This window comes from Bombina bombina, chromosome 12, assembly GCF_027579735.1.
Source record: "Bombina bombina isolate aBomBom1 chromosome 12, aBomBom1.pri, whole genome shotgun sequence".
Lineage (NCBI taxonomy): Eukaryota > Metazoa > Chordata > Amphibia > Anura > Bombinatoridae > Bombina > Bombina bombina.
Genome location: NC_069510.1, coordinates 109,489,772 through 109,516,230, shown reverse-complemented (window position 1 = coordinate 109,516,230; position 26,459 = coordinate 109,489,772). Strand labels below are relative to the sequence as shown.

Here is a 26,459-nt window from a genome sequence, read left to right as displayed (position 1 = left end):
AAGAGCCTGCAAACTGTTCCCCCAACTGAAGTTATCTCATCTCAACAGTCCTATGTGGAAACAGCAACCGATTTTAGTAACTGCTGCTAAAATCATAATCCTCTCACAAACAGAAATCTTCATCTCTTTCTGTTTCAGAGTAAATAGTACATACCAGCACTATTTTAAAATAACAAACTCTTGATAGAAGAATAAAAAACTACAACTAAACACCACAAACTCCTCACCATCCCCGAGGAGATGCTACTTGTTCAGAGCGGCAAGGAGAATGACTGGGGGGGGGCGGAGCCTGGGAGGGACTATATGGACAGCTCTTGCTGTGTGCTCTCCTTGCCTTTCCCTGTGGGGGAGGAGAATATCCCACAAGTAATGGATGACACCGTGGACCGGACACACCAATGTTGGAGAAAATGTTGCACAGTAAATTGTAAGAACAGTGATACAAATTTGATCATTGTTAAAGACATTAAAGGGACATGAAACCTCAATTTTTTCTTTCATGCTTTAGAAAGAGCATGCAATTTTAAACAACTTTCTAATTTACTTCTATTATCTAATTTGCTTCATTCTTGTGATACCCTGTGCTAAAAAGCATATCTAGATATGCTCCATAGAAGCTGATTGGTGGCTGCACATAGATGCCTCGTGTGATTGGCTCACCCATGTGCATTGCTATTTCTTCAACAAAGGGTATCTAAAGAATGAAGCAAATTAGATAATAGAAGTATATTGTAATGTTGTTTAAAATTGTATTCTCTGGGGTCAATTTATTAATGTGCGAGCGGACATGATACAATGTAGCGTATCATGTCCACTGCACATCGATAAATGCCGACAGCATACGCTGTCAGCATTTATCATTGCACCAGTAGTTCTTGTGAACTGCTGGTGCAATGCCGCCCCCTGCAGATTCGCAACCAATTGACCGCTAGCAGGGGGTGTCAATCAATCTGATCGTATTCGATCGGGTTGTTTTCTGTCCGCCGCCTCAGAGCAGGCAGACAGGTTATGGAGCAGTGGTCTTTAGACCGCTGCTTCATAACTTCTGTTTCTGGTGAGCATGAAGGCTCGCCGGAAACACGAGACATCAAGCTTCGTACAGAGCTTGATAAACTGCCCTTATTATCTGAATCATGATAGAAGAAATTTAGGTATAGTGTCCCTTTAAAGTCATTTTTCTGTGTTGTTAACAGAGAGCATTCCACAGACCAATTGTGCACTTTTTGATAGTTTCAAAACATACAAAAAAGAGATTTTACATTTATTTGCAATTTTTTTTATAACAAATATAAATAGTGCTCCTTCATATACATGATTTAATGCCCCTTTCAGGGGCCACTATGACTATAAACATTAAAGGCAATTTTTAAAGGGACAGTCTACACCTTATTCATCTTAAAGTCTTGCCTTAGATTAAGCTGCAAATAGCCTCCTGCACCTTTTTCTATATCATGTAGTAGGAACGGTAAGAAAGTTGTTTTAAAATTAATATAGTTCCTAGCCATTTTGAAATGGCTGCCAAGCTCTGCCCACTGATGACACCACAATCTGTGCTGTATAAGGTATCCAATCATAAAAGACTCACTAGTTGGATTCAACTGAATGTCAATGCTATTCGGCAGAGTGCCTAGATGCAGCCCAGAGTGTGACATCATCAGTGGGCAGAGCTTGGCAGCCATTTCAAAGTGGCCAGAAACATTATTCATTTTAAAATAACTGTTTTACCATTCCTGCTGCATGATAAAGAAAGGGTGTAGGAGGCTATTTGCAGCTTAATCTAAGGTAAGACTTTAAGATGACTAAGGTGTAGACTGCCCTTTAAAAACAAAAATCAGTTGACACTATCCGCTATTTTACATAGGGCATAACAGTAAATTGGAAACTGCAGGTTGAAAAATAGGTATAACAACCTGGTGCCACCCCTCTCCTGAACAATGCTATACAGTATATAGAAAAAAAGAGAGAGAAGGAATAGAGGGTTTGGGTGCACACTATTTCCTAAAACATAACTTTTATTAGTTTCACTAAAATAACATTTGTGATAGGCTCTTCTATGAAAATATAACAAGCGCCAAAAGGAGCTAAAAAAAATTAACCGCCCTTACAAAAACGGGATAGCGCATATATTGAAAAGAGGCGCGATCAAATAACCAAAAATGGAAAACAACAACAGCAAAAAATAATAATAATTAGAACCCAGACTGGCAGCTCCTAATGGGGGGAAGTTTCCAGCTATCTGCCAGAAAAGCCATGATCACCGCATTCGTTATTTTATATTTTTCTTTAGTTGTTTTTCCTTTTTTGATGTATGATTGTGCTTCTCTTTAATATATGGGCTATCTCGTTTTTGTAAGAGGGGTTTAAAGGGATACATTTTTCATTCATGATTCAGATAGAGCACATCATTTTAAACAACTTTCTAATTTGCTTCTATTATCATTTTTCTTCGTTCTCTTGGTCACTTTTGTTGAAAAGCCAGGATGTAAGCTTAGAAGTCGGCCCATTTCTAGAGCACTATATGGCAGCAGTTTTGCGAGAATGTTATTGATTTGCAAGACCACTATTTCCTGTCATGTAGCGCTCCAGATGCCAGTACCTAGGTATCTCTTCAACAAAGAATATGATGGGAAACAAGTAAATTTGATAATAAAAGTTAATCGGAAACTTTTTTTTTTACAATTGTATGCTCTGTCGGAATAATGAAATAAATATTTTGGGTTTCATGTCCCTTTAATATCTTTTAATGACATTTATGTCTGTTTCATATTGCCTTTTGTGTAGAACTGAATATTTTCTGCTAACAAATGAAAATTTAAAGGGACATTAAACACTTTGATGTGGTAATATAAAATGTTAAACTGAATATTTAAAAACAACTCAGCAATATACTTTCAATATTTATTTTGTCCCCTTTTCCAAAAATTCCATTCTGAAATTGTGAGCTTTTCAGTTCCTGTTAGAAATGGAAGTGCAGAACACTGTTATATCCTACACAGCCATTGGCTGCACACTCTAGTGACCTATTTATAACTGTTTCTAATTAGCCACAGTAGAGAAAGTTAATGTTTTATAGACACTAAGGGGTAGATTTATCAAGCAGCAGATGTTGCAATCTAACACATTCGTTTCAGGTTCCCCTGAAACATAAGTTAAGAATCAGCGGTCTTAAGATACAATCAGGATGATTGAAACCCCCCGATTGGCTGCGAATCTGCAGGGGGCGGCATTGCACACAAAATGCTTGTGCAATGATAAATGCCTACAGCGGATCATGTCCGCACGCATCTTCATAAATCAGCCCCAATAACTTTACACTTTTTTTGTCAATGTTTAAACAACCAATGAAACTTTAAAAAAAATACATCTTCATGTTATTATCGGACCAATATTTTCTTTGAATGCATCATTCTATCTAGCATTTATTTAGTGTTTATCTTTAGGATGGGTCAGTGGTATCGTTTTTCGATACTGGCATCTATCATTTGATACCCACAGAATTTGGCATTGAAACAGTAAAACTGATATATCCTATGACATTTGCTCTACATTTTCAATATTGATTTAGAAAAAAATACTGAATGCATTGTTCAGATGTTTTAACGTAGTGAAAAAAAAACTAATTTCTTTAAATAGGAAACTATCAAATATATCAAGGGCCCATCTCAAAGTGTGAGTGTGAATCCAAACTCCTGAATTATATGCTAAATTCCAATGACAAAGCTTTTGGAGTTTTGACTTAAAGGAACACTGAACCCAAATTTTTTATTTCGTGATTCGGATAGAGCATGCAATTTTAAGCAACTTTCTAATTTACTCCTATTATCAATTTTTCTTCGTTCTCTTGCTATCTTTAGTTGAAAAATAATGCATCTAAGCTAAGGAGACAGTCATTTTTTTGGTTCAGTACTCAGGACAGCACTTGTTTATTGGTGGGTGAATGTAGTTATATTAATATACATTTTACCTCTGTGATTACCTTGTATCTAAGCTTCTGCAGACTGCCCCCTTATCTCAGTGCATTTTAACCAACTAGTGCTGATTCTGGCATAACTCCACCGGAGTGAGCACAATGTTATCTATATAGCACACATAAACTAGCACTGTCTAGCTGTTGTGCAAGATTTAAAAAGCACTGAGATTAGGGGTGGCCTGCTGGGGCTTAGAAACAGGCAGACTTAGAGCTTATAAAGTAAATTAATATAACAATATTGGTTATGCAAAGAAGGAGAATGGGTAGTAAAGGCGTTATCTATCTTTTCAAACAATAATAAAATCAAGAAGACTGACCCTTTAACCTATTTCCATGCAGGAGCCCATTTTTTTTTTTATGTACTTACAATGTTCCTTTAAAGGGAAAGTAAACACCTTGTAATTACAAAACATTTCAGCTGTGTTGATATAGAATAACATATTAATCAAGTCTTAACGTTTTAAAAACAAATTAAAGGGACAGTCTACACCAGAATTGTTATTGTTTAAAAAGAAAGATAATCCTTTTTTTTTTACCCATTCCCCAGTTTTGCATAACCAACACAGTTATATTTATATATTTTTTACCTCTGTGATTATCTTGTATCTAAGCCTCTGCAAACTGCCCCCTTTATTTCAGTTCTTTTGACAGACTTGCAGTTTAGCCAATCAGTGATGGCTCCCAGGTAACTTCACGTGCACAAGCACAGTGTTATCTATATGAAAAACATGAACTAACACCCTCTAGTGGTGAAAAACCTGTTAAAATGCATTCTTAAGAGGTGGCCTTCAAGGTCTAAGAAATTAGCATATGAACCTCCTAGGTAAAGCTTTCAACTAAGAATACCAAGAGAACAAAGAAAAATTGGTGATAAAAGTAAATTGGAAAATTATTTAAAATTACATGCCCTATCTGAATCATGAACGTTTTTTTTTGGACTAGACTGTCCCTTTAACATCCTTTTTACTTCAATTATTTATCAATAGCCAAACTCCTCCCACCATTTGCTTTATTTGGAGGAGCGAATCTGGGCTTCAGTATGCAGACAACAAGGCTAACCACTGTCATAATGTTAGTATAAAGTACATTGTTTTGTAGTTGTTATCAACTAGTGCCAATTAGGCCCACATATCTAGCTGAGTTAGCATTGAGATGTCAGCAGGGTGCATTTTACGTTCAGAGAATTCCAAAATTCTCAATAATTAGAGCTACATAACCTACAAGGGGGCACAATTAATAACGAAAGTACATTGCAAAGTTGTTTCATTATTCATTTTATATAAAAATCTCATTGTGTTTACTGTCCCTTGAAGTAAGCACAATTTAATGCCTTAAAAAAAATCATACCAGAAACTTGAATTCTTTCGGCAACGTCAACTTCCAATTTCTGCCATTATTGTCTTTAAAAAATCCGAGCTGGTTGGCTTTACATTCGTCACGGTTTGTTTTAATCGTCATGTCAATATAGGAAGAGCTGCTAAGTAAAAGGAATAGTGTAAGACGTGACTTGGAGGAAGAAAAGCGGCAGAGAATATACATACACATTATAGTAATGGCAAGAAAATGTACATAACATAAGTGTGTGCCAAAACGCAGTAATACTGCACTCAAACTCACTCATAGGAAGTGCAAACTCACCTGATTACTGCACAAATTAGGAGCAATAAAAGCAAAAAGTTCAAAGTAGGACCGCACCATCCATCATCTTAACTATGTTCCGTTATTCACATCAAGACAAACGTAGTCATAAACAACGTTTTGGGGAAACAGCCCTTATTCATGCTTATACACATACTAAATACCAGCATTGTAAATAGGCATTAGGAAAATACATACACACCCCTTCAGGATTGGTAAATCAACCCTTTCATAGCTGGACAGAAATAATATGTATCCTAACACTTCCTCTAGTGGGCCAGTCACACATCTTTTGTTAAAATATATTGCATCAAGACTTCCGGTGGGCGGGACTTCTGGATGGAAGCAAGCTACAAGAACTCTGCTACCACCGGCCAAATAAGTGGCCTTTTCAGGAATATTTAGAGTCCATCCAGACCCCCACAGCATACATCTTACTGGGAGACCCTGCTCTGGTCATCGCCAGTCGATACTTTCATTGTGTAGGGCGCTCCATCAGCCCTAGCCCCCGGTCGCAGCATAAGACTACGAAGGCCACCTGGCGCCGTGGCGTGTGCTCTGTTGCCACGTTGTAAATAGTTTTGTACCCGCATATTATCATCCTCCTCCCTGCAATGGAGTCGTATGTTGGTGAGGAGGCAGGAGCCAACAATTACATCTTTGCCGCAATAAAGGCCATGTTTTTGCCCAAGTTGGACAGACTACTATTGTCCTGCGCGGATCTATACACAATAGTGAGGACACCGGAAAAATCTTCCCGCCCCAAGAAATTTGTACCTAGTCGGCATGGATCTACCTCACAGTTTTTGATAACCACTTCTATATCCCAGGCCGGGGGGACAGACAACAGCCTCACAGCCTCAGTTCCCTCACAGAATGGGGAGGAGGTAACATCGAAGAATGAGATAACACCCGCACGCCTGAAACGGGGGCAGCATGTCATAATACACAGGCTTTCTCTGGTGACTGCACTAGACGGGGGCCGTGGTGATAAAGTTGATGCGGTCACAGAGATACATCAGCCAGAGCAGATGGAGAAATTGCAGTGGCGACAGATATGGTCACAACTCTATGGCCCTTTCTCATCGGACATTGACTTACTGAACATACAAAACCCCTACTATAAATCACAAGAAAGAGTTGATAAAATCAACAGGGGCACAGGGGACGCAGTGTCACTACAGAATATCATGACAACAGGCATTACACCTTTCCTGCAATATGACTCTGACACTCACTTGTGCGCTCAAAAGTTACCGGAGAAGTCATGCTGCCAAAGTATGTATTTACTACGGGGCAATGGATCATTCTGTGGAATAAGCCTGGAACATATGGAGGACATAATACTAGCCATCCACAGAATAAAGGGCATTGGTTGACTGACAAGATATATACCAATACGGGTCAATTCAGCTGCCCAAGTTACCCCTGTGAAAGATGACCCGTTATAGAATTCAAACTTTATATTTCAGGGCTGTGTTAGGAATATCCTCGAAGATGCCAGTACTACAGGGAAAACCCACAGCCCTAGTCCATAAAATACTTTTATCACATCGCATTTATTTATATCCTTACTTTGCAGCTTGTGTATGAGTTTTTCTTTTACAGAAACAACTGCGGTTCATAAACTGCCGCACACGAATCTAGTAATATACTTCTGTTCACCCAAATCAGCTGTTTTAGTGTAACAGAGCATTCTGAGTCATAACACCATTCTATCCTGTTCCCCCTGCCGATACAGACAAATATGTTAGTAGGCTCTGAGACTTGCAAAATCAGGATCACCTATGTTCATAGCTAGCTATAATGTATATCGTTTAATACACCTATGTCTATTTCACAGCACTGTATTTGAGACTATCATACGAGTTTACCCTATTTGTCTTAATACATGTTCCTAACTACATTTACATCTAGCTTCCAGGGGAGTTATGTTTTAGTTTCTATGTGTCACATTATGTGAAGTATACTACTCTCTTAAACACATGAACACATTTTTCTCCTCTATTAGTTCCTGATAACACTACTTTGAAAACACTGGGGCTGTAATTATCTAGCCAGCGAAGCAGCTTTTCTTTCACAATGGCAGATAGCAATTTATGGCATTTTTGTACCTCCATAGGATTTTTGCAGACTGCTGTGTCAAGTATAACGCTCGCTATCATACATCACTGATTTATGTGTTACGGGGATGAACAAAATGACTGGTAATGCATTAATCCTGTGACTTTAGGAATATCCACACTTTTAACTAGCATTGAGTTATGTAGCTTAGATAATATCCGTCTCCTCTTACTAAGAGCTCGGTGTTATTTCAGAGAATCTCAGATGTCTGCTGATTTATAGTTACTTTAAGGCAGACCTACCGGCTCCACTTTCATTATATACCAGCTAGGTATGTCCTTGCATACAGTTATTTATTCTATGTTAATGCAAGTTAAAGTTATGCTGTGATATTCTCACATTGTTTAATCTGCTTGACTTTTTATCTGATGTGGTTTTTTTTTTTTGTCTTTTTTTGTACTTGTACAGGGGGATAGTAATTACAGCTGTCACATTAGGTTGCCTTAGATTATATCATAGTGGAGACTAGTCTATGATCATATGTACCAGATATCTAGATTAATGACTATTGCCTCTGCACTACCTAAGGTTATTTGAGACTCAATTTTGTATATAGAGTTAACTCTCTACTTCTGGGACCCAGCACACTGGCTTTATGTCTTAACCCCTTCTCCCTCACAGTAGGTAGATGCTTGTGATGCAGATATTTGGATTAGATGAAGGTTAAAGGGCCAATTATTAATTGTTAACTATTAACTATTCTATTCCCCTGCGACAAGTATTCTGCTAGATTGTGTACCTGCATTGAGTATATTAGGATCAAATACTTTACATCAGACTCTCATCACTCAAAGCCACAGGCTCAATTTGTTTTAGGATTTGAAAATATGTGCACTGCCGGCCATACGTACTCAGTCCCAAATTCACCTTTCTATAAAATTGGCTATAATATATAATTTCATTTTGCTTGCCTTTTAGGGTTTATGTTTGGTTTTTTTTATTTTTTTATTTTTATGTTTTATAATTTGTAATATTTGTTTAGTTTAATTATAGTTAGTTAAGGTTAGTACATAAAATAATAAAATCCCAACATTGTGGTACATACAATTACCCTGGACTGTTATTCAGTCCGAGGAAAACTCCCAGCATCTTCACTACATTTGTGACTCTTATATTTTATATTTTTTTATATATCTGACAATGGACATGGTTACATTTTATTGTCTCGTCAATTTCCTGCCTACGCTTTCATGTCATGCCCTGCGAGGTATGTTGTTGATACGTTGTATATTAATGTACCCTTTGTTGGTTATAAATAAAAGTTTAAAAAAAAAAAAATATATTGCATCAACAATAAAAAATAAAAATAGTACCAAACAAAAATCTATGCAGATATGAATCCTATTTACACAGTCCAGGAGATATCAAATTAATAAGAGGTGTCAATCCATATCCCTATTCATACCATGTGAATAAAGGGCATTAAGTGTAAAGATCCAAAAAAGTTATTTGCGTTTTAGCTGTAACTCTCTATCACCCCCTCTCCTCAACCTGGGTATATGATCTATAATCTGCAACCTTAATTGGTTAATGCTATACTGTGCTTCCAAAAAATGATAGGCCACAGGCCCCCCTGAACCTTCTGGATGAAGTTGGATTTATGTTCAAGGACCCTCCTAGTCGTTTTAACCACATAACTCTTACCACACAGGCATTTAATTAAATAAATGACAAAATCAGAATTGCAGGTAAAATGTCCCCTGATCTTAAATATCTTACCACTAGTGGGATGTGTAAACTGTTATCCCTTGATCATGCTTTTGTAATTATAACAGCCCAAACATGGTTAACAACCATCATTACCTTTACCAATGTAACCCGTCCGCATAGCTCTACTTGTCCCTACATCAAGCTTGTACCAACCTATCACTTAAATTGTGGGGTCTTTTAAACGCAAACATACGGACAGTTTGAAATTCTTTAATTTGAGGATTGCAACTTTTTACTATAGACCCATGTTTATAAAGAATCTTGCGTACAACATTACTGAATTTGTTGAATGGTGTAGTAAATATTAGTCTATCTTTACCACTAGGTTTAGACCTCAATTTCAAGAGATCTAACCTCCTCAATTTAGATACCTCTTCAATTTCTCCTTGTATCAAGTCAGTTGAAAATCCCCTAGCCTTGAACAGATCACACTTTTTCAACATCTTTCTTTCAGCCAACTCCTCATCTGAAACAATCCTTCTGACTCTTAAGAGTTGTCTTCATGGTAGGGATCTGATCAATGCTGGGGGATGTGCACTCTCAAAATGTAACTGCCTGTTACTATCAATGGGTTTCTTATATAAGTCTATCTTAATTTCAGACCCAATTAACCTGACAGTAGTATCTAAAAAAATCTATAGACTGTTCACTCCAGCTTAGTTTAAATTTCAAGTCCCTAGTGAAATTATTAAGATCCTGCTTAAACTCCAAAAGGGTTCCAATGTTGTCCCTCTAAATACCAAAAATATCATCGATATAACAACACCAAGTGGCGCCATATCTTAAAAAAAAAAAAAATAAAGGATTTTAAAAACAAATGTTTCTTAAAAAAAATCATATAAATATTGGCATAGGTAGGGGCAACATTGGAATCTACTCTGTTTTTAATCCCTTTGGGGGGAGTTTAAATTAACAGTGTAGGGTCAATAGACTTAGAACATGTCATTTTCTATTATTATAGCCCTCTAAAGGGGCATTCTAATTAAAAAATGAAATATTCTGGCTCAGACTATGTCATTTTTGCATTAGTGTGTTTTTTAGTTAAACACATAGGTAAATACCCACTCAAGCATTATCGCCTAGAATACAACACCTCTAAAGTTAATTAATAGTGCTCTTATTTTTGTGATTAGATTACAATCTAATGGTAAAATGGTAGCACTCAAACTAAAACCTTGGACACACTAACAGCTGGAGGTTGGATAGCGTATGTAATAGACTACTATAGGGCATTTTACAAAACCCAAACACTGACTTTTGCATAAGCGCTAACCCAAAGGTGCAATAAGCCAGAGGTGTGTGAACAAATAGAAGAAATAGTTGTGTTCTTCACAACTATTTCTAGATAGATAGAGCAAGAGAGATGACTGACATTCACCTTTGGCAAACTGCATCCAATCATATCAGTTGGTTACACACAGATTATAGTCACGTGACCACTGCTTTATCATGTGACGGCGGTCCCGTTTTTTCCTATCTGTCGTATAATCTGAGTAAGTTTCTATAATTTATTCCTATTTTTGCTTACTATGTGACCACGCTGCTTGCTTTTTGATTATATGCATTACAGGTTTCTCCTTCTCTTTCTCCATGCTGCATGCGCAATGACACCACTGATCCATATATATTCATTTTGTGTGTAATGTGTGATAATATTAACTTGATATTTATGAGTGTGTTTAAAGGGATAGGAAAGTCAAAAATGTAACTTGCAATAATCATATAGAGCATGTAATTTTAAGATACTTTTAAAATCACTTCTATTTTCAAATGTGCTTTGTTCTCTTGGCATCCATTGTTGAAAAAGAATATGCACATATCCCACACTAGTAGGAGCTTGCTGCTGATTGGTGCCTGCACACATTTGTCTCTTGTGATTGGCGAACTAGATGTGTTCAGCTAACTGCCAGTAGTGCAATGTTGTACTTTCAGCAAAGGATAACAAGATAATGAAGCATATCTATACCATAATTGTGTTTTGTAATGTCCGTCGCTGTCGGCAGTTGCGCACGCATCCTCAAAGGAATGTTGGATGCGTGCGCAGCCACCTCGCAGCGAGGAGCTCCAACTCTCAGCTGTAACATAACAGCTGAGAGCTGGAGCTTCTGAAGCTTCAGGAATCTGCCGCATATGGAGCCGGAGCGTGATCGGTGCTCCGCCTCCATATGAGGCCAGATGTCTGATCGTTACAGACAGTGACACTGTGTGTGTCACCGTCTGTAATGATCTGCTGGTGGGGGTGTGGATAAACTGACCTGACGTGGACAACCGGGCGTGAAGGGGGCCGAGACGTGACGGGGGCGGAGCCAGGCTGGAGCGGCCGTGGCTGTCTGCGTGAGAGCACACGAGGGGTGAGAGAGAGCAAAAGAGGGGGGAGATAGAGAAGGGTGAGAGAGCAAAAGAGAAGGGGGGAGAAAGAAAAAGAGAGGGGGAGAAAGCAAAAGAGGGGGGAGAGTGCAAAAGAGGGGAGAGAGAGAGCAAAAGAGAGGAAGAGCAAAAGCAAACGAGAGAGGAGAGATAGCAAATGAGAGCTGCAGAGAGAGCAAACGAGAGGGGGAGAGAGAGCAAACGAGAGGGGGAGAGAGAGCAAAAAAGAGGGGCGAGAGAGAGCAAAAGAGAGGGGGGAAAGAGAGCAAAAAAAGGGGAGAGAGCAAAAGAGAGGGGAGAGAGAGCAAAAGAGAGGGGGAAAGAGAGATCAAAAGAAAGGGCGGAGACAGAGCAAAAGAGAGGGGAGAGAGAGCAAAAGAGGGGGGGAGAGAGAGCAAATGAGAGGGGAGAGAGAGCAAAAGAGAGGGGAGAGAGAGAGAGCAAAAGAGAGGGGGGGAGAGAGAGCAAAAGAGAGGGAAGAGAGAATCCATCTGGATGGCAGGGTGGTGAAAGAATCCACCTGGATGCAGTTTAAGCTGCATCCAGGTGGATTCCAAAAATGGCAGGGTGGTGAAAGAATCCACCTGGATGCAGCTCCTTTCACCACCCTGCCATTTTCGGAATCCACCTGGATGGCAGGGTGGTGAAAGAATCCACCTGGATGCAGCTCCTTTCACCACCCTGCCATTTTCGGAATCCACCTGGATGGCAGGGTGGTGAAAGAATCCACCTGGATGCAGCGTAAGCTGAATCCAGGTGTATTCTAAAAATGGCAGGGTGGTGAAAGAATCCCCCTGGATGCAGCGTAAGCTGCATCCAGGTGGATTCTTTCACCACCCTGCCATTTTTGGAATCCATCTGGATGGCAGGGTGGTGAAAGAATCCCCCTGGATGCAGCGTAAGCTGCATCCAGGTGTATTCTAAAAATGGCAAGGTGGTGAAAGAATCCACCTGGATGCAGCGTAAGCTGCATCCAGGTGCATTCTTTCACCACCCTGCCATTTTTGGAATCCATCTGGATGGCAGGGTGGTGAAAGAATCCACCTGGATGCAGCATAAGCTGCATCCAGGTGGATTCCAAAAATGGCAGGGTGGTGAAAGAATCCATCTGGATGCAGCGTAAGCAGGGTGGTGAAAGAATCCATCTGGATGCAGTGTAAGCTGCATCCTGGTGGATTGTGAAAATGGCAGGGTGGTTCCGTCACCACAATAGACCGCCCTTCCGAAAATGGCAGGGTGGTTCCGTTACCACAAAAGACTGCCCTCTGGGCAGGCTTTCCCACTTATATTTATATAAAAGAAGAGTTACAAAATAGGTTGTTTCTACATCTGTAGTTTAAACAAAAATTAGACTGCCCTTTGGGCAGGCTTATTGACTAGTTTGATAATAAAAGTAAATTTAAAAGTTGTTTAACCCCTTAACGACCAAGGACGTACGCCACACGTCCTCAAAAAAATACAGTTAATGACTGAGGACGTGTGGCGTACGTCCTTGGTCTGGAAAGCAGCTGGAAGCGATCTTGCTCGCTTCCAGCTGCTTTCCGGTTATTGCAGTGATGCCTCGATATCGAGGCATCCTGCAATAACCCCCCTTGGCCATCCGATGCAGAGAGAGCCACTCTGTGGCCCTCTCTGCACCGGACATCGGTGGCCGGTATCGTTGGTGGATGGGAGCAAGTCTGGGAGGCGGGTGGGCGGCCATCGATGTGCCGAATGAAGTGGAGGGGGGCGGGATCAGGGGCGGGACAGACGGGAGCGTGCACGGGAGCGCACGCGTGCACGGGGGGTGGCGCGTGTACGGGGGGTGGCGGGCGGGCGCGTGCACGGGGCTGGAGGGAACCGCTACACTTCAGAAAAATAAAGGTTGTTAAAAGTTAAAAAAAAAACATTAAAATGAATAAACAAATAATCTAAGAGATCTGGAAGGGGTGGGGGGTTGATCTGGGGGGGGGGAAGCTACAGAAAAGGGCAATTAAATAAAAAAAAAAGTACTTTTTTTTACTAAACTGGGTACTGGCAGACAGCTGCCAGTACCCAAGATGGCGCCCATTAAGGCAGAGGGGGAAGGTTAGAGATCTGTTTGGTGGGGGATCAGTGAGGTTGGGAGCTAAGGGAGGATCCTACACAGTAGCATATGTAGATATGCTAAGAAAACCCCCCCAAAAAACCCAAATATAGCTTTTATTTTAGTACTGGCAGATTTTCTGCCAGTACTTAAGATGGCGGGTGGGGTGGGGGAGGGAAGAGAGCTGTTTGGGAGGGATCAGGGGGTCTGATGTTTCAGGTGGGAGGCTGAGCTCTACACTAAAGCTAAAATTAACCCTGCAAGCTCCCTACAAGCTACATAATTAACCCCATCACTGCTAGCCATAATACACGTGTGATGCGCAGCGGCATTTGGCGGCCTTCTAATTACCAAAAAGCAACGCCAAAGACATATATGTCTGCTATTTCTGAACAAAGGGGATCCCAGAGAAGCATTTACAACCATTTGTGCCATAATTGCACAAGCTGTTTGTAAATAATTTCAGTGAGAAACCTAAAGTTTGTGAAAAAGTTTGTGAAATAGGGAACGTTTTTTTTTTATTTGATCGCATTTGGCGGTGAAATGGTGGCATGAAATATACCAAAATGGGCCTAGATTAATACTTTGGGTTGTCTACTACACTACACTAAAGCTAAAATTAACCCTACAAGCTCCCTACAAGCTACAGAATTAACCCCTTCACTGCTTCGCATAATACACCATTTGTGCCATAATTGCACAAGCTGTTTGTAAATGATTTCAGTGAGAAACCTAAAATTGTGAAAAATTTAACGTTTTTTTAATTTGATCGCATTTGGCGGTGAAATGGTGGCATGAAATATACCAAAATTGGCCTAGATCAATACTTGGGGTTGTGTACTACACTACACTAAAGCTAAAATTACCTCTAAAAGCTCCCTACATGCTCCCTAATTAACCCCTTCACTGCTGGCCATAATACACGTGTAGTGCGCAGTGGCATTTAGCAGCCTTCTAATTGCTAAAAAGCAATGCCAAAGCCATATATGTCTGCTATTTCTGAACAAAGGGGATCTCAGAGAAGAATTTACAACCATTTAAGCCATAATTGCACAAGCTGTTTGTAAATAATTTCAGTGAGAAACCAAAAGTTTGTGAAAAAATTAGTGAAAAAGTGAACAATGTTTTGTATTTAATCGCATTTGGCGGTGAAATGGTGGCATGAAATATACCAAAATGGGCCTAGATCAATACTTTGGGTTGTCTGCTAAAAAAAAATATATACATGTCAATGGATATTCAGAGATTCCTGAAAGATATTAGTGTTCTAATGTAACTAGCGCTAATTTTGAAAAATAATGGTTTGGAAATAGCAAAGTGCTACTTGTATTTATGGCCCTATAACTTACAAAAAAAAGCAAAGAACATTTAAACATTGGGTATTTCTAAACTCAGGACAAAATTTAGAAACTATTTAGCATGGGTGTTTTTTGGTGGTTGTAGATGTGTAACAGATTTTGGGGGTCAAAGTTCGAAAAAGTGTGTTTTTTTCCATTTTTTTCCTCATATTTTATAATTTTTTTATAGTAAATTATAAGATATGATGAAAATAATGATATCTTTAGAAAGTCCATTTAATGGCGAGAAAAACGGTATATAATATGTGTGGGTACAGTAAATGAGTAAGAGGAAAATTACAGCTAAACACAAACACTGCAGAAATGTAAAAATAGCCTTGGTCCCAAACGGACAGAAAATGGAAAAGTGCTGTGGTCATTAAGGGGTTAAAATTGTATGTTCTGTCCAAATCATGAATTAAATTTTTGGTGTTTCTTGTCCCTTTAACCCTTTTTTGTCCATTTTGTTCTATGCTCTATGCTGTATTTTTAGGATACTGGGGTCTTCTTGTGACATGTTTGCATTGTGATTCATGTTTACATATACTTCACATTATATGATTGCGCTGTTTTTGTTTACGTATTATTGGTTACTATGATTACCACAAGTTGAGGCTCAATTTTTGGTGACAGGAGGGGCTTTGGGCTTTATATTGCTCTTTTAACACTGTGTTCTGGTTTGTCTGAGGAAGGGGCGATTGTTCCCGAAACATCACATTACATTTGTTTTTAAATGTTTATTGAATCCAAACATTTATTTTAATGAAAAACATATTTATTTTTATTATTACTTATAAATATGAGTGAAATACTTTATTTTATTATAGTATTCATGTATTTGTATATAGTTTTATTGTAGCCCTTATACTTTACTTTAAGTCTCTGGTTATGCTTACTTTTTTAGAGCGTTTATGTTTTGTGCTTTAGCGCAACACGTAACTATTTAAGTGCTGTTTAGTGCGGCTGAACAATCCATTGAAAGTATAGGGTCATTTTTTTTACCATGGACTTATGAGATTGTGTCCATTTGTAATCTGGGCCTATATCTCCAGAGCAGAACACGGTCTAGGAGCCAATCAGAAGCAGCAATCCATATACTTGCCAATCATTGGCCATTTCATACTTGGCAGCTACTGTGTTTGCAGCTAAAGGGCAGTACTTTAATGTGCAATGGATTTCTGATGTGCTCTGTTCTCACTACATTCTGTTTTATATTACTGAGAACCCCTTAATGTTTACCTTGGATGAAACGCGTTAGTCACATGCACTACGTAGGCCTCGTACATGCCACTGGCTTCAGAGAGCATGCACGTTCTTCGTTTCGCTTTGTACTCGGCTTCAAGGATGCCTGTGGCCAGAAAATGACTCTTCAAATTACAGGACTCGGGTCTATTGAGGTCTGTGTGAAACATTAAACAATTAAATTTAACCATTAATAACTTTATTTCAGTTTGAGTGAAAGAACAATATACAGCAGGTTGCACCTCGTTTATCCTCAAGGGCTTGAATTAGACTAGATTTTAAGGATTAAAAATAAAAGAGGGGGGGCACAATTGTATATTGAATTACATTTTCTGGTATAGAAAAGATGAGTATTAAAAAAAAAAGGAATATGAGAATTGAATTACAATTTAAAAAAAAAATCTTATTTTTTAAGTTTTGTTATAATTGTTATTAGAGCAATATGTAAATACAAAAGAAAAATACCCCCACCCAAAAATATCAATAAGCTCAAACTGTTGGCAAGATGAGACTAGACTATTCTTGTTTTGTTTTGTTGGACCCTAATATACAGTTTTTGTCATCATGTGGGTATGTTGCAGTCTTTCAGGATTTAACCTTTCAACATACTTTTTTTCGTATTCCACCAATTTTTGGTGTTCTTAAAAAACAATTATCTTTGTGAAACATTTGTATTTGTATTTATTTGGCTGTCCATCAGATGTCCTCCATATAGTTGGCATATATTGGGGGCTACATGGGCTAAACTTCTGATCTGGGTTTTTACTTCAGAATATAGCTGGCATATTGAGGGCTACAGGTTAAACACCGGTTCTGGGGTCTCACTTGGGCATATAACTGGCATATTGGGGGCTACAGGTGAAACATCTGATCTGGTGTCTTACTTGAGTATATTGCTGACATAGGCCTAGATTACGAGTGAAGCGCAATATTGCGCTTTCACATGCGCAAAATATTTGCTCCACTCAGTAAATGTGCGCTGGTATTACAAGTTAGGCGCAATGTGAACACGACAGGGGCCATTCATTTGATCTGGGTCTCACTTGGGCATATAGCTGACAAAGTCTGCCTCAGTTTGTCAGCTGTTTGTCAGTGTTGCATATTTGTAGTACGTATAGTGAGGCAGACCAAAAGGTTTTTAGCATTTGGATCCCTTTATTCATTATTTCAGTGCTGATATTTAGTGCTGTGGAACTGTTGTTATGGACTTATTCCTGTATGTGACCTTGGCCTGGCTGACAACTGTCCTAGACACTGAACCAAGTAATCACTAATATCTTATTATTCCTCCAAAGCAACTGTACACCGCCAGTGGATCATGTCCTAAACTATATCTAGCTCAGTACCTCTGTCAATTTCCAGGTTGATAAAAGCTATACAGCTTTGATACTTACACAGCACTCTGTCACAAAGGTCACAGAGCCCTCAAAAACAAAAAAAACTCACCACTACGTATCCAAAGAACAATTTTTTCTGGCTTCTGCAGTTCACTGAAGAAAGTGACACTTCCATATTTGTTCTTGGCCCACGAAAAAAGCCCCTCACTGTCTTCAGTAAGAGTCTCTTGTTTAAGCACTATTATATGTGGCGCAACGACATGTATGCCTGTGTTATGCTGCGTGAAAGAGGGACAAGAGTTAGAAAAAAAAAAACCTTATGAACATCAAAATTTAAGCACAAAAATTTGGCAATTCAACATTTCTTAAATTGTCACAACAGAAAATGAATTTTGGAAATACCATTGTGCAGATAGTGTGAGTCTACAGGAAAATAGATAGGTTGCATCAGTGGTATGTGGATATTTAGATAAATCATGAGAGTATATTGTGCACTAGCTAGAGGCAAAGGACTAAGGTGGCAGTTTCGGAGGAGCCAGCAAAATTGAAACTACAACTAAGTGTTGTCATCTTATCCCTAAAACAGGGCTCAATAAACCCAGGAGCCTGGGAGCCAATGACTCCTAGAATTTTACCCCCTGGCTCCTAACTTTTTAGGTTATTCTCCATAGATCTATATACAAATACCACTGGCTGGCTCCTAAATATTCTTACAGGCTCCTGCCCTAAAATATAAATCCTGAAGACAACCCCCAGATTCTCTCACCAACTCAAAGGAGGTTCCGACTCAATGTTTTTTAGAAAAATATATATTTTTATTTATATATATTTCATCTCTATATTATGTAGTAACCTATGGGGTTTTTTGCCCCCTCTTCACTTCCTCAGTGCTGCCCGTTCTCTAAGGGGCTCTGTTTCCTTTGTATGATGCCCGCATGACAAACAGGGACAGCAGTAAAACCACTTAATTTTTATGACCGGCTACTCCTATGCTGAAAATTCTGAGGGTCTATTTATCTATTTTCAGGCTCTGCACACCTGCTGAACCTACCTAGGTATTCTTTTCAACAACAAATGTGAAGAGAATGAAGCAAATTAAATAATAGAATTACATTTGAAAGTTGTGTAAAATGTCATGCTCTATCTGAATCACAAAATAAATCATTTGGGTTCAGTGTCTCTTTACGAATACTCCATGTTCACCACACAGGGTATTAAAGTAAGCCTGTAATGACTCCTTTACCCCACAAGAGGGTGCAAAGTCTACACTCTCTACAACATGAAACCAGCACAAGAGCAAGATACCATGTCTACTTATTTGATATCTGAAAAAAATAACAATTGATTTGTAAATGTCAACATTAATTCTATTACCACTAGTTCTGGCGTTTTTTAAGAGTTGAGGAATCTCTATCATAAAATACGTAAACACGCAGAATCCACAGCACCAAGAGTTAATTCACTGGTTATTTATTGAAACATCTTGTACAATACAGCAGCAAAAACGCCAAGCAACGTTTCAGGATAGTCTCCCTAATCCCTTGTGTGTGTGTGTGTGTGTCTATTTTAAAATACTTCCCCCCTATGGGAAGAACATTGTAATGTAAAATATTTACAATATATACACACACATTATTAAATATTAATACTGAATAAAAATATAAAAATATTTCATGTTTTGAGGTATTTGAGTGGAAATGGCTGCAAAGTGTATGTATGTGTATGTATATATATATATATATATATATATATACACAAACACATTTATTTAGATGTGTGTATATATATATATATATATATATATGTTATAATAGCCCATTCCATTCAAATACCTTGTCATATACTATATACCTTTTAACCATTGTTTTAATTTTTTTAATATTTATGTGAATCATTTTTCTTTCATGTAATTAGCAAGAGTCCATGAGCTAGTGACGTATGGGATATACATTCCTACCAGGAGGGGCAAAGTTTCCCAAACCTCAAAATGCCCATAAATACACCCCTCACCACACCCACAAATCAGTTTTTACAAACTTTGCCTCCTATGGAGGTGGTGAAGTAAGTTTGTGCTAGATTCTACGTTGATATGCGCTCCGCAGCAGGTTGGAGCCCGGTTTTCCTCTCAGCGTGCAGTGAATGTCAGAGGGATGTGAGGAGAGTATTGCCTATTTGAATTCAATGATCTCCTTCTACGGGGTCTATTTCATAGGTTCTCTGTTATCGGTCGTAGAGATTCATCTCTTACCTCCCTTTTCAGATCGACGATATACTCTTATATATATACCATTACCTCTGCTGATTTTCGTTTCAGTACTGGTTTGGCTTTCTACAACATGTAGATGAGTGTCCTGGGGTAAGTAAGTCTTATTTTCTGTGACACTCTAAGCTATGGTTGGGCACTTTTTTATAAAGTTCTAAATATATGTATTCAAACATTTATTTGCCTTGACTCAGGATGTTCAACATTCCTTATTTCAGACAGTCAGTTTCATATTTGGGATAATGCATATGAATAAATCAATTTTATCTTACCTTAAAATTTGACTTTTTCCCTGTGGGCTGTTAGGCTCGCGGGGGCTGAAAATGCTTAATTTTATTGCGTCATTCTTGGCGCGGACTTTTTTGGGCGCAAAATTTTTTTTCTGTTTCCGGCGTCATACGTGTCGCCGGAAGTTGCATCATTTTTTACGTTCTTTTGCGCCAAAAGTGTCGGCGTTCCGGATGTGGCGTCATTTTTGGCGCCAAAAGCATTTAGGCGCCAAATAATGTGGGCGTCATTTTTGGCGCTAAAAAAATATGGGCGTCACTATTGTCTCCACATTATTTAAGTCTCATTATTTATTGCTTCTGGTTGCTAGAAGCTTGTTCACTGGCATTTTTTCCCATTCCTGAAACTGTCATTTAAGGAATTTGATCAATTTTGCTTTATATGTTGTTTTTTCTATTACATATTGCAAGATGTCCCACGTTGAAACTGAGTCAGAAGATACTTCTGGAAAATCGCTGCCTGGTGCTGGAGCTACCAAAGCTAAGTGTATCTGCTGTAAATTTATGGTATCTGTTCCTCCAGCTGTTGTTTGTACTGTTTGTCATGACAAACTTGTTAATGCAGATAATATTTCCTTTAGTACTGTTACATTACCTGTTGCTGTTCCGTCAACATCTAATACTCAGAGTGTTCCTGATAACATAAGAGATTTTGTTTCTAAATCCATTAAGAAGGCTATGTCTGTTATTCCTCCTTCTAGTAAACGTAAAATGTCTTTTAAAACTTCTCATTTTTCAGATGAATTTTTAAATGAACATCATCATTCTGATTCTGATAATGGTTCTTCTGGTTCAGAGGATTCTGTCTCAGAGGTTGATGCTGATAAATCTTCATATTTATTTAAAATGGAAGTAATTTCCAGGGAATGGAATAATTTGGGTAATTCATTTACTCCTTCTAAACGTTTTAAGCAATTATATCCTGTGCCATATGACAGATTAGAGTTTTGGGACAAAATCCCTAAGGTTGATGGGGCTGTCTCTACTCTTGCTAAGCGTACTACTATTCCTACGGCAGATGGTACTTCCTTTAAGGATCCTTTAGATAGGAAAATTGAATCCTTTCTAAGAAAAGCTTACTTGTGTTCAGGTAATCTTCTTAGACCTGCTATATCTTTAGCGGATGTTGCTGCAGCTTCAACTTTTTGGTTAGAAGCTTTAGCGCAACAAGTAACAGATCATAATTCTCATAGCATTATTATTCTTCTTCAACATGCTAATAATTTTATTTGTGATGCCATCTTTGATATCATTAGAGTTGATGTCAGGTATATGTCTCTAGCTATTTTAGCTAGAAGAGCTTTATGGCTTAAAACTTGGAATGCTGATATGTCTTCTAAGTCTACTCTGCTTTCCCTTTCTTTCCAGGGTAATAAATTGTTTGGTTCTCAGTTGGATTCTATTATCTCAACTGTTACTGGAGGGAAAGGAACTTTTTTACCACAGGATAAAAAATCTAAAGGTAAATTTAGGTCTAATAATCGTTTTCGTTCCTTTCGTCACAACAAGGAACAAAAGCCTGATCCTTCATCCTCAGGAGCGGTATCAGTTTGGAAACCATCTCCAGTCTGGAATAAATCCAAGCCTTTTAGAAAATCAAAGCCAGCTCCTAAGTCCACATGAAGGTGCGGCCCTCATTCCAGCTCAGCTGGTAGGGGGCAGATTACGTTTTTTCAAAGAAATTTGGATCAATTCCGTTCACAATCTTTGGATTCAGAACATTGTTTCAGAAGGGTACAGAATTGGCTTCAAGATAAGGCCTCCTGCAAAGAGATTTTTTCTTTCCCGTGTCCCAGTAAACCCAGCGAAGGCTCAAGCATTTCTGAAATGTGTTTCAGATCTAGAGTTGGCTGGAGTAATTATGCCAGTTCCAGTTCTAGAACAGGGACTGGGGTTTTATTCAAATCTCTTCATTGTACCAAAGAAGGAGAATTCCTTCAGACCAGTTCTGGATCTAAAAATATTGAATCGTTATGTAAGGATACCAACATTCAAAATGGTAACTGTAAGGACTATCCTGCCTTTTGTTCAGCAAGGGCATTATATGTCTACAATAGATTTACAGGATGCATATCTGCATATTCCGATTCATCCAGATCACTATCAGTTTCTGAGATTCTCTTTCCTAGACAAGCATTACCAGTTTGTGGCTCTGCCGTTTGGCCTAGCTACAGCTCCAAGAATTTTTACAAAGGTTCTCGGTGCCCTTCTGTCTGTAATCAGAGAACAGGGTATTGTGGTATTTCCTTATTTGGACGATATCTTGGTACTTGCTCAGTCTTCACATTTAGCAGAATCTCATACGAATCGACTTGTGTTGTTTCTTCAAGATCATGGTTGGAGGATCAATTTACCAAAAAGTTCATTGATTCCTCAGACACGGGTAACCTTTTTAGGTTTCCAGATAGATTCAGTGTCCATGACTCTATCTTTGACAGACAAGAGACGTCTAAAATTGATATCAGCTTGTCGAAAGCTTCAGTCACAATCATTCCCTTCGGTAGCCTTATGCATGGAAATTCTAGGTCTTATGACTGCTGCATCGGACGCGATCCCCTTTGCTCGTTTTTACATGCGACCTCTTCAGCTCTGTATGCTGAACCAGTGGTGCAGGGATTACACAAAGATATCTCAATTAATATCTTTAAAACCGATTGTACGACACTCTCTGACGTGGTGGACAGATCACCATCGTTTAGTTCAGGGGGCTTCTTTTGTTCTTCCGACCTGGACTGTAATTTCAACAGATGCAAGTCTGACAGGTTGGGGAGCTGTGTGGGGGTCTCTGACAGCACAAGGGGTTTGGGAATCTCAGGAGGTGAGATTACCGATCAATATTTTGGAACTCCGTGCAATTTTCAGAGCTCTTCAGTCTTGGCCTCTTCTAAAGAGAGAATCGTTCATTTGTTTTCAGACAGACAATGTCACAACTGTGGCATACATCAATCATCAAGGAGGGACTCACAGTCCTCTGGCTATGAAAGAAGTATCTCGAATTCTGGTATGGGCGGAATCCAGCTCCTGTCTAGTTTCTGCGGTTCATATCCCAGGTATAGACAATTGGGAAGCGGATTATCTCAGTCGCCAAACGTTACATCCGGGCGAATGGTCTCTTCACCCAGAGGTATTTCTTCAGATTGTTCAAATGTGGGGACTTCCAGAAATAGATCTGATGGCCTCTCATCTAAACAAGAAACTTCCCAGGTATCTGTCCAGATCCAGGGATCCTCAAGCGGAAGCAGTGGATGCATTGTCACTTCCTTGGAAGTATCATCCTGCCTATATCTTTCTGCCTCTAGTTCTTCTTCCAAGAGTAATCTCCAAGATTCTGAAGGAATGCTCGTTTGTTCTGCTGGTAGCTCCAGCATGGCCTCACAGGTTTTGGTATGCGGATCTTGTCCGGATGGCCTCTTGCCAACCGTGGACTCTTCCGTTAAGGCCAGACCTTCTGTCGCAAGGTCCTTTTTTCCATCAGGATCTCAAATCCTTAAATTTAAAGGTATGGAGATTGAACGCTTGATTCTTAGTCAAAGAGGTTTCTCTGACTCTGTGATTAATACTATGTTACAGGCTCGTAAATCTGTATCTAGGGAGATATATTATAGAGTCTGGAAGACTTATATTTCTTGGTCTCTTTCTCATCATTTTTCCTGGCATTCTTTTAGAATTCCGAGAATTTTACAGTTTCTTCAGGATGGTTTGGATAAAGGTTTGTCGGCAAGTTCCTTGAAAGGACAAATCTCTGCTCTTTCTGTTCTTTTTCACAGAAAGATTGCTAATCTTCCTGATATTCATTGTTTTGTACAAGCTTTGGTTCGTATAAAACCTGTCATTAAGTCAATTTCTCCTCCTTGGAGTTTGAATTTGGTTCTGGGGGCTCTTCAAGCTCCTCCGTTTGAACCTATGCATTCATTGGACATTAAATTACTTTCTTGGAAAGTTTTGTTCCTTTTGGCCATCTCTTCTGCCAGAAGAGTTTCTGAATTATCTGCTCTTTCTTGTGAGTCTCCTTTTCTGATTTTTCACCAGGATAAGGCGGTGTTGCGAACTTCTTTTAAATTTTTACCTAAGGTTGTGAATTCCAACAACATTAGTAGAGAAATTGTGGTTCCTTCATTATGTCCTAATCCTAAGAATTCTAAGGAGAAATCATTGCATTCTTTGGATGTAGTTAGAGCTTTGAAATATTATGTTGAAGCTACTAAGAATTTCCGAAAGACTTCTAGTCTATTTGTTATCTTTTCCGGTTCTAGGAAAGGTCAGAAGGCCTCTGCCATTTCTTTGGCATCTTGGTTGAAATCTTTAATTCATCATGCTTATGTCGAGTCGGGTAAAACTCCGCCTCAAAGGATTACAGCTCATTCTACTAGGTCAGTTTCTACTTCCTGGGCGTTTAGGAATGAGGCTTCGGTTGATCAGATTTGCAAAGCAGCAACTTGGTATTCTTTGCATACTTTTACTAAATTCTACCATTTTGATGTGTTTACTTCTTCTGAAGCAGTTTTTGGTAGAAAAGTACTTCAGGCAGCTGTTTCAGTTTGAATCTTCTGCTTATATTTTCAGTTTTTTTCTTTATAAGATTTAAACTTTATTTTTGGGGGTGGATTTTTTTCAGTGGAATTGGCTGTCTTTATCTTATCCCTCCCTCTCTAGTGACTCTTGCGTGGAAGATCCACATTTTGGGTAGTCATTATCCCATACGTCACTAGCTCATGGACTCTTGCTAATTACATGAAAGAAAACATAATTTATGTAAGAACTTACCTGATAAATTCATTTCTTTCATATTAGCAAGAGTCCATGAGGCCCACCCTTTTTTTGTGGTGGTTATGATTTTTTTGTATAAAGCACAATTATTCCAATTCCTTATATTTATGCTTCACACTTTTTTCTTATCACCCCACTTCTTGGCTATTCGTTAAACTGATTTGTGGGTGTGGTGAGGGGTGTATTTATAGGCATTTTGAGGTTTGGGAAACTTTGCCCCTCCTGGTAGGAATGTATATCCCATACGTCACTAGCTCATGGACTCTTGCTAATATGAAAGAAATGAATTTATCTGGTAAGTTCTTACATAAATTATGTTTTTTTATCAGAGAGCGAGTGTGAATCTCTGTATGCATGTATGTATGTATGTATATACAGTATATATAAATCACAACAAAAGGCTCGCAAATCTTTGGTCTTTAAATTAATCACACAAAGTTTAATGTGATGTTTCGGAGACGACTCTCCTTTCTCAGAGTCTTCCCCGAAACGTCACATTAATCTTTGTGTGATTCATTTAAAGACTAGAGAGTGCGAGCCCTTTGTTGTGATTTGGATACTACTTTGCCTGCAACCTGGCAGTTGTTTCAGTAAGTGAGAGTGCACTTCTAAGCTGAGTTTATTTATATACTGTATATAATGTGTGTGTGTAACTGTTTATTTTAATGTATTTATGTTGTGCTTATAGAGCATAAATTGATAAGGAAAATATGTTAAGCACAATAACCCCAACAAAAAGCAAAGGTATCTAAGTAATAACCATTATTTCTGATGTTATTTCTGATGTTGGGCTACCATTACTTAAGAGACATTTACATTAGTTGAGTCTTCACATACTCATTTTTGGTTGACTAATCTTTGCTTTTTGCACATAATCAGAGGCTTCATCAGTCAAGAAGTGGATCCCCATAATCTCTGACTGGTTCTAGAGTTGCCAGGTGTCCAGTATTTATCCGGACAGTCCAGTATTTTAGCGGGCTGACCAGTACAATCTGTATAAAAATACTGGACATTTAAACATCCAGTTTTTACAAGTCCCCTGAGTGTCAGTTAAATGTAAAAGGTCCATTATGCATCTATGTATTACAAATATGGCCCTGAAAGGCACTATTTTGTGTGTTACTGGCAGCCAACAAAGGGAAAAAAAGTTACTGGCTGCCATGTTTGTATTAAGTCACCACTCTGTGTGTTCCTGGCAGTCAATTAATACTGTGTGCATGTGTAGCCAAAGAGGTCAGTTGTGTAAAATATACAAGGTGGGGTCAAAGGTAAAGCTCTTGTGAGGACCATCTGTGTGACCCACCTCCCACCAATACCCAGTTACCTACAGTTTATCCTGTATTTTTGTGGGA

General features: G+C 38.8%; 1 protein-coding gene across 3 annotated transcripts in view; it reads right to left on the bottom strand.

Moving 5' to 3' along the window:
- The window catches only part of ENG (endoglin), a 160,624-nt gene that overhangs the window by 54,683 nt on the left and 79,482 nt on the right, over positions 1-26,459 (bottom strand). For 2 of the 3 annotated variants that reach the window (XM_053695619.1, XM_053695617.1), the window contains exons 4-6: positions 17,900-18,068; positions 16,451-16,610; positions 5,318-5,447 (exon numbers count right to left, since the gene is read on the bottom strand). In XM_053695619.1, coding sequence (XP_053551594.1) covers positions 5,318-5,447; positions 16,451-16,610; positions 17,900-18,068 — 459 coding nt within the window. The remainder of the gene's footprint in view (positions 1-5,317; positions 5,448-16,450; positions 16,611-17,899; positions 18,069-26,459) is intronic. The other variant, XM_053695618.1, reaches the window with a different exon arrangement.